Raw genomic sequence first — 15,221 nt, forward strand, 5'->3', positions numbered from 1 at the left:
CTATAGAATAAAATCTGGTTTCTCCGTCTTGACCCAGCAGTTGTTTGGTTTGGCTTGTGAGGCTGAAATAAAGGAACCAGTGCATGTGTTTGGTAAGCATGTGTTTATTTCTCACAGAGTGTGCCAAGCACTATGCGGAAGTTTGAAATGCATTGGAGACAAAGTCCTCATGCTAGGGCACCTGAATTATAGTTAGAAAACATATATTAGATGAATGACGTCAGAACTGCAGGTTCCTGCAGAAGGACATGTAAGGCACATGGTGGAGCATTTACTGGGAGCCCTGGGGATGAGGTACTTAGGTGGGGTCAGGGAGAGACTTCTTGAAGTATATGGGGAAAGTGACCCATGAGGCCAGACCTGCTTAGAAGAAAGCACACCATATGCTGAGCCAGCAATAAATACAGTCTGTACATGTCACATAGATGAGCAGTAGATCCTCTCTGCTCCAGTCCTCTCTATAATAGCAAACTTGTGGAACTAGCACTTTCCAGAACCCCAAGCTTTCTTGTGAGTCCTCTTGTTAGTTTCCACCTACGCCTTGTAGCTTCTTTGCTGACCTAATGCAGGTCTGTCATCTGCCTGCTTTCCTTGCATCTGTGTTCTTTGAGCCCCACCCCGTGTTCTTTCCACTGCTTCTTTGATCCACTGTTTGATCCTTAAATCTGTACAATTGATTTCCATTTTGTCTTCAACCCCATGCTTCAAATCTTCCCTAAGGTTTCTTGGGCTACCTCATTTTCCTGCTAGCCTAACCAGCCTTCACACCAGAAGCAACTTCTTATAGTTACTTCCATGATAATGAGTTTTTCCCAGATTATCTGACTGGTATTGTTTGGGTAGTACTCATTGTTTATCAAAAAAAAAAAAAATGAACAGATGAACTGACTCTGAATCTTACCCAGCTCGAATATATAGGGTCAAAGGTCATTCCCCCTACAATTTATCTATACTTATACATATATAGTCCTCACATGTCAAATGCATAGAAAAAAATTTCTCCATGGGCTTTTAAAGCATCTCCTCTTCTTCTTTGGATTCTTTAATTTCACATGTACTGTCTTCCCAGAGATGTGTTAGCAGCGCCTCTGCTACTCCATGTGTTCAGCACAGGAATCATGAAAAGTACCTGTGAGTGAGTGAGTGAGTGAGTAGTGAGTGAGTGAGTATGTGTGTGTATGAGTGTGTGTGAGTGAATGAGTGTGAGTGTGTGAGTGAACATGTGGGGGGGGGGTGAGTATGTGCTGCGGGTTTTATTTCCAGCATTATATAAATAACCAACCACTTTCAAGTTAAACATTAACTTCTAAGGAAAACCATTGTTTTTGGTAACAAATAACACTGAATTTTTTTCCATTAAGACATGCAATATAATTTGAACCACCTTATTCCAAAAATTAAAAGTATTTCAAAATCTGGTGGTTTTGAATGCCCCTATAACAGTACAAGTCAACCACCCTGGCTTCAGTGATGCCAAAACTCAGGTACATTAAAAGTATTATTTAAGATTGCCATCAGGATAGATATATAAATCGTATAGGTCCAACCCGTAATATATGTTTGCAAGTATTCTAACATTGGGGGAAAAAATCTCTGAAATTTGAAACCCTTTTGCTCCTAAGCATTCAGATGAGGGATGCACAGCCTGTCCTCACCTTTTTTATAAGCAGATGTGCTTAGAACTATAACTGCCAATGTGTTTAAGAACTAGATTCTAAGAATTATTAAATGAAAATTCATATGTGCTGCCCATCAGTCAGAGATAACATAATGATTCTCAGCTTTGAACATTCTCTGTTTATAATCCTAAATGTTTAACTAAGACCCAAGGTGGATAAATAATCCTGTTGACTGTTTGTTGCTTGTTTTAGATTCTGTGATTGAAAACTCATATATGACTTATGTTGTGAATTTTATTTAAATGTACTTTGGGTCTGGCCCATGTGCTCAGGATCTTCTTCAGAACAACAGTTCAGTAGCTGGGACTTTGTTGCCCAGAAGAAGACAACTGTGAAGCAGTAGGAGGCCAGCTCCAGCCAAGGCAGGAGGAGTTACTTGTCCTGGAAGCCTGCCTCTTCCCTTAGAAGCACTCACCTTGGAAAGCTGTGCATTCATTCCAGGAACAACACTGCTTAGCAGTGACCTCCACAGAGCAGGGTGCCTCTCCTCAAGCTGCTTCTGTAAGGAATAAAAGAATATATATTATATAGTATCATAATATATGATATCTATTATTATAACTATCCCAAACTGTGGCCTAGGTGAGTTTGATTTGAACACAGACCTCTTTACAAGCAAGTTAGAAAGTCCAAGTCTGAGTGCAGTGAATAAAAATATCAACTCATAATTGGAAGTGAGGTGGCCGTATGAACTTTCTGGAATGATGCATAGTGACTCTCAATGAGGAATATTCCAGAACCCTGACTTTAAAATAAATGTATATGGTCCCAAGGTAGCCACTGTGGAACATAATGTTTGTTTAGATGGAAAAAGAAACAATGTGTTCATGTTTGCAAAATAAGATCAGTTTTATTACTTTATAGACATACCTTGTAGATGAAAAATGTACTCCTATCATGGAACTCTTTATAAGCAAACTTCTGAATGTAAGTAGAATTTCTGTCTCATCCTTTTAAGTCTTTTGAGAAATCTGAATTTCTAATAACTGCTTTGAAAAAAATACCGTTGACTCTTTTCTAAAAGCAGAGGCTTTGCGTCGCACTTCGCTTCTTTTGGATTAGCTTTGTACCTCGGCTAGTCAGTTTTTTATTCAGTGTATCTATCTTTGTTCCCCCTGGGAGGCTCAAAATGTACTTACTGGCTGTTAAATTATCATCAAGCTATTGAACCTTAGTAGAAAGGAAAACCAGTGCCCATGGCTATTAATTGTTCCAGGATGTTGAGAACTCTTTCACATTGTGTGTAGCAAGTACCTTTCCTTTTGTGAAAGTGAGCCCTCCTATCTCAGTAAACAAAAGTATCAATTAATTTAAAGACAGCTCAGATTTTTTTAAATGTGAGCTAAAGAACATTTCCTCTCTAGAGTACCCGTTGTATTTGTCACTCTCACAGATGAGAGAGTCCCCACCACTTCTAGACCATGCGCCAACAATGGTGAAGGCCTCAGCTGGCCTCACTGGCTGCGCCTGGGGAGAGGACCTAATGTACACTGCTTGGCTGGGGCTTTTCTACATTTATTTCACCACATCCATCACCATCTTGGTATGTCAGTCCCGAGTCTTCATTGCTGAATTGAAATTAAAGTAAAACGGAGTCTGGAAGCCAAAGAAAATTGTGATCCTTTCTCAAAGAGGTGAAGACAGCTCAATTGCGACATATTTTAAACGTCAGATTTGACACATTTGATTGGAAAATTGTGTGACCTATGTAGTTAGGGATCAAAATGGTCACCGGTTCACACTTTTAAAAAGTCATGGAATGGTGTTTTTACCACAGACTGATAGAGTACTATTTTATTCTGTCAAGTAGTAACTATTACACAAATGTCTATTATTTTGCAGTTTGGTGATTTAAATGCTGTGTCTCCTGGAAATCTGGATAAAGGTAAGAACTGAAAATTCTAAAGAGCTTTGGGACTGAGCTCCTGTGAGAAGAAACAGCATAACTGTGGCGCTCTGGTCTTCTGGGCATAGCGAGAGCAGCAGCTGTGTGTGGAGTCTGTCCTGGTGTTTCTGTTCCTCCCCTCCATCCTCAAGTCTTCTTCCTGTGACGTGTATTGGATGGAGAAGGTTGCATTTAACTGCAGCCCCAGACTTCTTCCAACTTCTTGACAGAAGCTCAATATAAATAACAAATTATTGGCCATGGCCAAAATCCTAAAGAGAAATTCTAAAATTGAACCCGAGGTTTTTAGTCAAGGAAAGAAAAAGACCCCTTACCTTACCCTGTAGTCAGCTAACTTTTCAATGGAGAAAGAACTCAGAGGTAGTAGTGATATTCATGTAAAAAGCAGGATCAGCAGTAGTTTGGTGGAGAAGGATACATAGATTCTAACCAGAGCCTCTGGAGAAACAGGCCAAGGAAGTCTGGGAGTCTGCGAGAAGATGCAGCGCTGTTTTCCCGAGTGTGCTGCCCAAGGTTCCCAGTGTGCCCCGCTCTGTGTCTGAGGAGGGAAAGCATTGCCTTAGAGAACCATGTTTGTATCATCCCTCTTGGGACATCCCTCTCTGAAATGTGCCTGTTATTATTGTGCTTGGCTTAATTCCCTTTTAGTATCCAAACAGGAAAATTAGAAAGTTAGACTTCCCCAATATGTTACTGTTTTAAAGGGACAACCTTTGAAATTGCAGTAATAATCCTCAGAAAAATAAATGGGTGATCACTCACCCCCAGCCTTCTTCATCAAGTGAGGAAAGTTTGGTCAGTTTGAAGAGTAGCTCATTGTAGCTTTTGTGTGAAAGATTCCATAAACTGCAGTGGGGTCCCAAAGTGGGAGTGCAGATGTCTGTAGACTTGCATTGGTGGTCTTGAGAGGCTGTAGGGAGCGCGTGCCTCACAGCTTGCTTTGTTGTCTATCGGAAGGACCCCTGTCACTGGGGCACACCCAAGTCACCCAGATCTGGAACTCTTGAGTGTTTTCTCAGGGCTGCCTCCATCTACAGCAAGGCGAATAGAGGAGCCTTCCTTACTCTTCCCATTCCTGTCCTGTTCACAGTGGGGTCCCTCCCCTGCCATTTGGAGAGTGGAGGCCAGAACACGTCCCCTGCCATCCCCTTTCTGACTGGCGCAGCTGGTTCTGTTCACCCCAACCCTTGGGCTTCCCCAGGCCACAAGTACAAGTTTTTGTGTGCTTTTTCCACAAAATGAGTTATATTAAATGTAATAAAATTTGATAGTAAAAGTAAATGTTTTATATGTTTAATTTCTAGGAATGAATTGCAGGTATTTATAGTATTAATGCTGTCAAGAAACAAGCCCTTTGTGCTGTGTTTAAATCTCACAGTACCACTTCATTATAGCATTTTTTTCTTAGCTCATGAATTAAGAATGTATTCAATTTGGTGTTTGCTATCTGTAGAGCAATCATTATGCAATAGTTAGATCACAAGTCATATTGCAGTAGTTACTCTGTGGGGTGGCACAGGCCTCATCTCCAGTAAGTCAGCAAGGAAAACACATAGTCAGGGTGAGGTTTTGTATGCCCCAACCCCCAAGGGACTACTTTATGATGCAACAAGTTATGCCATCATTTAATATAGAAATTTTATATAAAATTCCAAATTTCTGAAGAATTGTGAATCTCTCACAGTGGCACTGACGGACATAAAATCCCATGAGAGAAAAGCTCATGAGTCCTCCCGTAGGGAATGCCGAGGTTTTGGAGTGACCTAGCACACTGAGATGGTTCTGAGGCGCGCACTGATGTCTGTTTCTCATTTGTCTCCTGTTGGTATTTGTTTGCGCAGATGAAGGCAGCGAAGTAGAAAGTGAGATGGATGAAGACCTGGATGATTCTTCAGAGCCTCAGGCCAAAAGAGAGAAAACAGAGCTGAGCCAGGCGTTCCCAGTGGGCTGCATGCAGCCTGTTCTGGAGAGTGGTGCACAGCCCAGCCTCCTCAATACCCTCCACAGTGAGCACATCGTCACAAGTACACAGACCATCAGGCAGTGCAGCGCCACGGGCAACACCTACACTGCAGTCTAACGGCGGGAAAGCAGAGGCTTCCAGCTTACTCTAACCCACTGATGCTGGGCTAAAGCTGAAATTTTAACAAGCCTGAAGGTTGACTGTTGTCAAAAGTCTATCTGTGCTGAACATTACCTTTTTGGAGTTGTGAAATGGAATGGGTGTATGTATTTTTCCAGGTCTTTTTTTTTAACACAAATTATTTGCCTTTTAATAATAGAGTCCCCCACCCTTAGTTTCAGGTGTCAAGAAGGATTTTTACAACACTTAATGTCATTGTTTTTGTTTTCTCATAATTAAAAAGTAATTTACATTTTGTAGCTTAAAATATTTTATTGTTGATTGTTAGTCTTGGTGTATGATTTTATGTGTAAGTTTTTTAATTAGATGCACTTCTGTGAAATATCAAGAGAAATGAATTTCTTTGATTTACACTGGAGGCATGCCCATTTGGCAGCAGATGCATCAAATTTGCTTCTGAAAGGTGCTTTTCATTGGACAGAACCATAAGACACTATTTTGATAACATTTTGGAGTACGGAGAGAATACAGAGCGTTTTTATTATAGTGGTAGAGGGTTGGGAAGGTCATCTATTTTTCTCTGAAAAAAATTGAGCTGTGCATTTATCAGTTCAGGGTAAATGACAGAATTGCAAGAGATTATGCTAATATGTACATAATTTGTGTACATTATTATTAAACCACGTTAACAATGCAAGCTTCCGTTAGACATTGACTTTTAGCTATTATTTGGGTACCAATTCCTCTGTTTAAAGACTACTGATTCTGTATTGGAACCACTGTACAGATGCATTCTGCTGTTAAGTGGGGCTGTTATAGTTAGATACTGCAGCTGAAAAAAATGACTTGACTTTTTTTTAAGTGTACATGCTACTTATACTGAGCTGGACATACAGGATGCCATTCCGTTTGGATGACTTTCTTTTATTCCAGGTCTTGTTTCTAATAGTAGTTTAATATGCTGCTATTATAAAAGAAAATGTATAGAATGCAAGGAATGTAGCGACCTGCATATTGTTATTTCCTGGTTTCTAAAATACATGGATTTAAATTTTACACGGAACCTGAAGGCAGTGTGACTGGCACACCTCACTGTTGCTGACCCCAATTCTGTAGGATGTGGATAGGTGGCTGGATGGACCATTGCCATTGAAGACCGTACATCAGGGATCATCGTACCTCGGCTATTACATGGTGCCTTAAAACAGAACTGAGCTAAGGTTTAGTAAGGTTTATTTTGTTCGTGTGAATAACTCTTCAATCCATTTGGTAAAGTGTGCCTGTCATGCTCAGATTCCTGAAGTAAAGACAGGTCACATTTTCTTCAAGGGGAATTTAGGGGAAAATTAAGCGAAACAAAGAGACAAAAACTTCAGTTTCTCTCTGAGGGACTGTGAGTGGACTTGTCTATGTTTTATCCTTGGAGCTGAATATCACTTGATTACAAATCAGATTGCTAAGGGTGTGGACTAGCAGTTTTCATCCAAACACGTTACATAAAGATCATGTGTTGTAGACCATTCTTGTCTACTTACAATTCTAAAAAGTTAGCAGAATAAGCAGCTACTTATTGAAGTGCATCTTTTCAGTCTAAATGTCTGTCTGTGTGGCTGGATGTCTCTGTGTACACACACACACATGCACACACATAAATGCACATGCGTGCACACATACACACATGCACATACACACATGCACACATATGGAACTGGAGTCTGCTACAGTCAGAAGATGAGATCCTAAAGAGCACAGGCTCATCCCATTTTACTTTGCATGAAAAGCCACGGTTCTTTTAACTCAAACTATCAACAACAGTAACAAAAATAGAGCATATCCTTTCATTTAAGTAATTATAAAATTAAGTCAGTGAAAGTCAATAAGGAATTAAAGTCAATAAAGCCAAAAGTGGAAAGGAAAGCACAAAATGATACACAGATCACTACTGAGGCTTACATTAAACTGAAGACTCCATCTTTCCAGTTGAGTTGGGTGAGGGGTATGGTTGAGGAGAAGAGGCTGTGCCAATCTGGAAAGTTAAAAATACCAAATGGCTTATCAGGAAGCATAGTCTATTGAAACTGTTATTGCCTGATTGTCTCAAACTTCTGAAAGTCAACAGCATTTCTTAAGTGAAATTTAAATGTCTTACATACAATTTTTAATGGATTCAGATTTTGTATCGAGCAACCTCCTCACACACAAGTCTTCACTGGCATCCAAGCATCGCTTCATTACTGAAGATCCCAAGGCAATGAATTTGCAAGCCCCTCCCCTCCATCATCCATCATAAGCTACAAAAGACCATGGACCTACTTCATTGTGAGTTAGAAAATGTTTACACGTAAATTTCAAATCATAAACTAGCTCTCTTCATCTTGACTCTCCCTCCTGAAGTCTTTCAGTTTCCTGTCTCTACCTGTCATCCCCAGATGACGTCATGTCTGTATTGGACCAAATGTATTTACTGGTTTCACTGTGTTTATTGGTTGACTTTTTTAAATGTATTTGTATCATTGTTTCATTTAATTTAATGTTGGAGACATTTGTATTATGAGAGGAATCAGCTAACAATGGACAGACATAGATTCATGAGAGGGAGGGACTGAATGGCCCTCCAGAATTCAACATTTCTTCCAGTTGTTCATGGTTTGTTCTAAATTTAGACAGAATAGAAATCAATAAATATTATTATGGTTGAAATTGACTCCAAAATATTCTGAACACTTAGAAATATTTAGGAACATCAATCTTTTTACACGAGTGTAGATAACTCTAACCAATACATACAAAAGAATACCCATGGCTTATGATACTTCTAGTTATTTGTAGTACATTGTATACACTTCAATTTTGGATTTGAATTGTGAACTATATTAGAAAACAAACACAGTAATTTATATACAGGCAAAATTTATAACAATCACATTTGTTTTAGTCATTTAACATTTTATTTCTGTTTTTTCATTTATTGAAACTGGCTTTTCTAAATAATCTCAGACACTAACAGTCTCATAGTAGACATATTGACATAACACACTTTTTAATGAATTGCTGGTATTTCTTGGCACTATAATCAAATATTAGTCTTGAAATACATGTATGTAAACCTAGTGCTACACTCCTAGTGCAGAAAAGGGAAAGGCGGTGCATGAGCTGTTGGTACATTTTAGAAGAGATTTCCATGTAATACACTTGAGTATCATAGGTATAGTTTTATGTCAGCAAATACTTTGAGAATTATAGCCAAAAGATCTACGCTTCCAAAACCTTTGAACAATGGATGGAATGAGTGAAACTTCTCCTGGGAACACAGGGCCCAGTCTTTTATTTCCCCTTTGGATACCAAGTTACTAAGAACTTTAGGACTTACGTCCAGATCTTGACTGTATGACTCTTACTGCCTTTTCCAAAATCTGCGTTCCTTTTTGTGACTTTTTTCCTTGTACTGTATAGCACGGTTCATGCACCTCTCTTTAGATGGTGTACTTTAAAAACAGAAGTAAAATACACAAATGGTTTTCTCGCTGCATACCTAAAGTTAGTAGTGTGCGACATTAACTGCCTTTGATTTGTAGTAGATGAGCGGGAATGAGCACCTTCTTGCAGAATGCTGTAGACGTCAGTCAGGAGAGAGCACAGCTCCCATGCTGTGATCCTGGGCCTTTTTACATGGACACGCTCTCTACAAGTGCTAAATGCATTTTCAGCTTTTGAAAGATTATTATCACGTTGTTATTATCATTAATATTATTATTTGAAATGTCTAAGATAATGCTGTGCTTGAAACATCTGTGTAAAAGAAAACACGTGTGTCACTGTGATGGTCCTCGTTGCATGGACGTAGTAGGAAGTCAAAAGCTTGACATGTCACGCTTGTGCACGAGTTAAGGCAGTGGCTATATCCAACAGATCGACTTTGTCGTAACCTCCCCTCCCATCTTCTGAGCAGATCACAACCACCCAGAAACTAAAATCAGAACTTGTCTGATCTCTATGGATCACAGCAGAGTTTGTGGGAGGAGGGTTGCCAGTGCAGTGTTGTTCAACATCGGGCTGTGACTGGATCAGAGCAACAACCTCCATGTACATGGTAGAACAAACTCATTAACAGAACCCTAGTATTTCTGTGAGTCTGGTGATTTTAAAAGACTGGGATTGAAGCATTAATTCAGTGCTTAGTTCTAGTATTAGAAAAGCCCTTTGCTGTAATGCCTTGTATTAACCCTTTGAGCATTGTAAGATATACAATGGGGGATTAAAGCCTTTCAGATCATTTATTTAGACTTAAAAAAGTAAAATAGCCTCTATATCCAAATGTCTAATTACACTGTTTTTTAAAGGGGGGGTCAGAAAAGAAAGTGTCTCCATGCCGAACACTTGCATTTTATATACAACTCTTAATTTTCCTTCAAGAGGGCTGGATATATTTATTCCCAAATATTCACTGCCATCTAAGTAAGTGTACTGTTTACAGAAGACAAAATCAACTTTTCTAGCATCACACGACTCTCTAGAAAAGGAGGACGCATGCATGGGCCTGTGCCGGCCTATGTTGTAACTGATTTCTGCACACTGGAGGTACCTGTTTGCCTTTAAAAGGTATGATAAAATAAAGGGTTATGTTTTGTCTTTTTTCCCCAAAACAAAAGAGCTCATTTATTTAGCTTTAGAAGTACAAATGAAGCCTTAGGAAGGACTGAGTTCCCATTAAACACAGCTGAACTCTGAGGTACTTAGGCTCTTTGGAGTTGCATCTATCATGAAATACTGTTTGGAAATCATGCAGGGCATAATTTTATCTATGCTCCAAAACATGAATACTTTGTCATAAGACACAGGAGAGGCAGAGTGGTGAGCAAGATACTCACTTGCTCTAAGGTCCTTTGCCCAGAGATGCTGTGACTTCAGCTCTCTCTAAATGCCATTCTGCTTACAACATTTGCTGATTTCTTTGAGGGAATTTCTGGACAGTTGATCTGGTCCTCCCGTATGTGACAGAACAGAGCAGTGTTGTGCTCAGATCCGTCCATGCTGCCCTCGCCGAGCACAGACAGGAGCGTGACCTACTCTGATGTCTGCCAACATCCATAGCATAGTGCAAGTGTCCGTACGTTGCTTTTTAGGCAGTTGAGGAAGTCAGACCATGCAAATTAATCATGTGTTAACATGCAATACTCAAAGGGTTTTACTTTAGCTCTCTTCTTTTGACTCTTCATGATGATTTACTGTAAATGCTTCTCAGTTTGCATGCGTTGCCCATTGCTGCTAGTGATTTTATGTGCCAGTAGACCTGAGTTTAGTTTACCAATTTTACTTAAATAGTAAAAGCCACTTACAAAGTGACTGCCTAGGATTGATTCTCCTTCTGTTTAAAGGGATTGGTGATACATTGTTTTAAAAGAAATGTTTGGTCTTTTCTATTTGGTTCTGATATTTGAATCTTTCCCCCCTCTTTCCTTTGTTCTTTTTATCTTCTTTCTTTCTTTCTTTCTTTCTTTCTTTCTTTCTTTCTTTCTTTCTTTCTTTCTTTCTTTCTTTCTTTCTTTCTTTCTTTCTTTTTAAATAAAGTACGATGTTGGGATTGGAAGCCCTGAGTAATGAAATATTTGGTAAGAATCATTTAACGTAGCTCAGTAATCATGACAACAAATCTCTGTGAGAAGGTTGATTCTGGGGAGGAAAGCAAAAATAAAACTCTGATTGACTTTTGATGACCAAGTAAATTTTCTTTGAATAAATTAGCATTTCTGAACAAAGGATTGCCTTGCTTTACCCTACATACACAATTTTATATGACCCAATGAGGAAGGTATTAAATTGTATTCATTTGAAAAGCATCTTTTGTACCAAAGCAAATCCTTTTCTCTACTCATCTCCATCATTGATTTGGACCTATGGTGGTGACGATGAGTTGGTTCCAGAAACTGAAGTGAGTGCCTTGAGAACACTTGGGAACTGTGCCTGAGGGGTAAACTCTTAATTAGGTTAATCGTAGCGCTTACCAATCAGTGACCACACTATCACTCAGGGCTTTCGGACCTTCTAGGTAAAACTCCTTTCATTGTGTTTTTTTTTTTTTAATGCTGTATTTTTTTTTTAAGTGCCATCATTTAAAATTCACTTAGTAAGTGGCAGATTACATTATTCAGTCCCACAAGCACACAAACATAGTAACACTAGGAGATATTTGAGCATTTATTTTACAATCGACTGAATATATAATGTAAATGAGGTAAGCAACTTTTGTAGAGATTGTATGTGTGAGATAATGTAATGTTCTTTTCCAGTTTTTGGACTACAGTTGAATAAACTTTTTAATTATTTAAAAACATCTTTGCCGAATAACATGTGATGGTTTTTTTGTATAATGTATTTGATTTTGTAAATACGTATTTCCTGATGTGATTTTTTGTGAGAAACGCTAAATCTTTTAGTATACCATGTCCTCTGAAGATTGGCAGGAGCTAAATACTAGTTTGTGGGCGATTTGTATTGTGTACTGTATAATAACTGGGGAACTTTTATAATTATAAAAATATATATTAACTTTTAGTGTGTTGTTTAAACAAATGACTGGAACATACTAAAGATATTAGTAGGATTTTTTCTGAATATTTCAGACTTGAACTCAGGCTAGCTTTCTTGTGTTTTTCAAAACAAAAAATGGTGTCTTGTCTTTTAAAAATCAATAAATTTGTTTCCTTGTTACAAACATTTGAAATGGCTTGGATTTTTGGGTTTTTTGTTTTGTTTTGTTTTGTTTTGTTTTGTTTTTCCTCTCCTCAAATTGTTGTCAGGAAGCTTATATCACACCATCTCCTCTAGGAGGGTTCCTTCTGTGTCATTCATTAGCTTGGAAACAAAATTAAGTTGTTTTCCTTCTTTGTGTCAAATGAAATTGCAATATTTACACATGAACAGCACAAAAAGAGAAAACAAAATTATAAGCCCAGCAGGGTACAAATCTTACCCTCAAAGAAAATTAGTGATTGAGTGCCACTTGATTTTAGGGGCTGTCAACATTTCCATTGTAAATCCAGATTTCTGGATGTTCATAATGTGTTTGTTTTATGTCATTTCAAATCGATATCCAGCATACAATTTCTTTGCTTAAATTGACAGGGCTTATTAAAATTCATTTTAGTGCACTTAAGAAGATACTCTGCCCATTTTTCCTTTGGATATGTGCAGAAGTTTTTGGGTGTGCATTTGTGAGAATGAAAAATGAAAATTACATAGTCACTACCACAAGAAAGGTTAAGATTACTATTTTTTAAACCTTTCTGGCATTTAGGACTATTTTTCAGATCATAGTATCTACATTCTTCTAGAATATGGGATAGACAACATTGAGGGTTTTCTTTAAAAGGAAGTGAAATAAAAAGCAGAGAATATCTTTTTGGGAATCTCTAGCATGCCCCTTGATATCATTGTATAGTCAAAGCTAAAATGTTGACCTCTCAGTTTATTTCTATTTTATTCTATCCTATCCTATTCTCTGTCTCTTTTCTTCCCTCTTCTCTTCTCTCCTCTTCTCTTCTCTTCTCTCCTCTCTTCTCCTCTCCCCTCCCCTCCCCTCCTTTCTCTCCTCCCCTCCCCTTCCTTCCTCTCTCTCTCTCTCTCTCTCTCTCTCTCTCTCTCTCTCTCTCTCTCTCTCTCTCTCTCTCTCTCTGTACACAACACACATATAGAGGTGTGGAGATCAGGCACTTGAGCTGTCCTATCATTCCACTTTGTTTGTGGCAGGGTCTCTTGTTCACCATTGTATATGCCAAGCTACATGGCCAACAAGCTTAAGAGGATTTTGCCTCCCATCGGGTCATTAACAGCTTCCCCTTGTATGCACAGAAAGATCTTGCATCATGAAAAACCACTGCTGTACCTGTCCCACGATCTTGACACTCATATCTCCCATTAGTAGGTTGGCCCTCTCAAGGTCAGCGGTAGCATTTGCCGGCAGAGCCTCAGTGAGAGATGTCTATGTTATGGAGCTCCTGCTGAGTTCCCTGCATGCTCCTGTGGCCCCTTCATATATGGATCAGTGAAGAAGTACCCAGGCAACTCAAGTGATCATCACCCATGATCCCTGCGTGTAATTTTAAGTCTCCCCTGCAGTAGGTACCTTCAGGAGTGGCTACTGACATGACATGACATGACAGAAATGCAGCTTCAGACTCAAAGCCCCTGTGAGAGGTCCTACTCCATATTTTCCTACCAAACTCTTGTCACAAATCTGACAATCTTGTTTTCCTCAAATCCAGGACTGCTCAGTCACCAGTCACTTACCGGCAGTGCAGTCTTGCCTGCAAATCAGGCACCATTCCACATAAGAAAGAAAAGGAGATGAAAGGAAATGTGAACCCCTGACCCCTTGGGGGAATCCCCTACACTACTCTCTTCTCCAGACCACTTCTGAGTCAGGAACTGGAAAGCAACACGCCAAACACGTGACTTCAGCTGAGCCTAGCCTAAATTGCTGACTGAAAGAATCAATGAAGACGAAAGAGCTCATTCTCCTTCAAGTTTCTAAATTCATGGGGTAGACGCTGGTCTAAGTCCCGCCTCTGACTCCCCCCCCCCCCACACACACACACACTACCTGGATGCAGCTGTGCGGTATTTGCTAGGAATGTGCCAGATGCTTCACACGCAGCTGTTGTGCTTGACGAGTCTTTATGACCAGTTGTGCAATAGCAATTCTGTAAAATGGGCTTCTCATTTCTAGGTACAAAGATCACTAGATTGGAGCCCATTCAACTTAACTGGGGCTGATTAAGTAAGCTGTGGTTTAAAAAAATAATCTGTCCTTGCTGGGCAGTGGTGGTACACGCCTTTAATCCCAGCACTCAGGAGGCTGAGTCAGGTGGATTTCTGAGTTCAAGGCCATCCTGGTCTAACAGAGTGAGTTTCCAGGACAGCCAGGGCTATACAGAGAAACCCTGTCTCAAAACAAAAACAAAACAACAAACAAACAAACAAGAAATCTGTCCTTGACCTTAATTTCCTTTAAATATTGTCAAAAGAACTCTTGAAGGCAATGCTCATTCACACGCTTTAAATTTCTAGGAGGTAAAATTATTCCCCCTAGATGCACAGATGCGTCTAAGATTGTCCTTTCTTTATGCATTCAAAAAATAGCCACTAACTCTCCAAAAGTTTCTTTTAAAACTTCCAGATACTCCGACAACATTTGGGGATAGTGTCTCCGCTGCTTTCTGCAGACTATTTTTAGAGTCAGCTCATCTGTCTTTGCAATTGTCTTGCCTCTATACTCCAATTGCACCTCACAAAACACACAGCTTTGTTAGCAGTTTTGTATTACTGGTCCATGGGACAGTGTGATAAGCTTATTCAGTACTAGACAGAAAGAATAGAAGTGTTATTTGAATGCAGGGAGGGGACAGTTATTTATGTTTAGGGTTTTGGGGTTTTTTCAATTTATTGTCAAAAATTCTTAAATACCCATACCAGAAGATCTCACAATAAATCTGACTCTGTAAAATGTGGATCTCTGATATTTATTGATTATATAATAATCAGATGCTCTGACAAT

At 39.2% G+C, this 15,221-nt stretch overlaps 1 protein-coding gene across 5 annotated transcripts in view; it reads left to right on the forward strand.

Annotated features, from left to right (window-relative positions):
* Positions 1–12,380, forward strand: part of Rfx3 (regulatory factor X3) — a 261,188-nt gene extending 248,808 nt beyond the window's left edge. For all 5 annotated transcript variants that reach the window (XM_052187737.1, XM_052187747.1, XM_052187754.1 and 2 more), the window contains 2 exons: positions 3,522–3,564; positions 5,427–12,380. In XM_052187737.1, the coding sequence (XP_052043697.1) occupies positions 3,522–3,564; positions 5,427–5,665 (282 nt within the window). In that variant the 3' untranslated portion in view covers positions 5,666–12,380. The remainder of the gene's footprint in view (positions 1–3,521; positions 3,565–5,426) is intronic.
* Positions 12,381–15,221: the final 2,841 nt, after the last annotated feature.

Source organism: Apodemus sylvaticus, chromosome 1 (genome assembly GCF_947179515.1).
Source record: "Apodemus sylvaticus chromosome 1, mApoSyl1.1, whole genome shotgun sequence".
NCBI classification, from domain to species: domain Eukaryota; kingdom Metazoa; phylum Chordata; class Mammalia; order Rodentia; family Muridae; genus Apodemus; species Apodemus sylvaticus.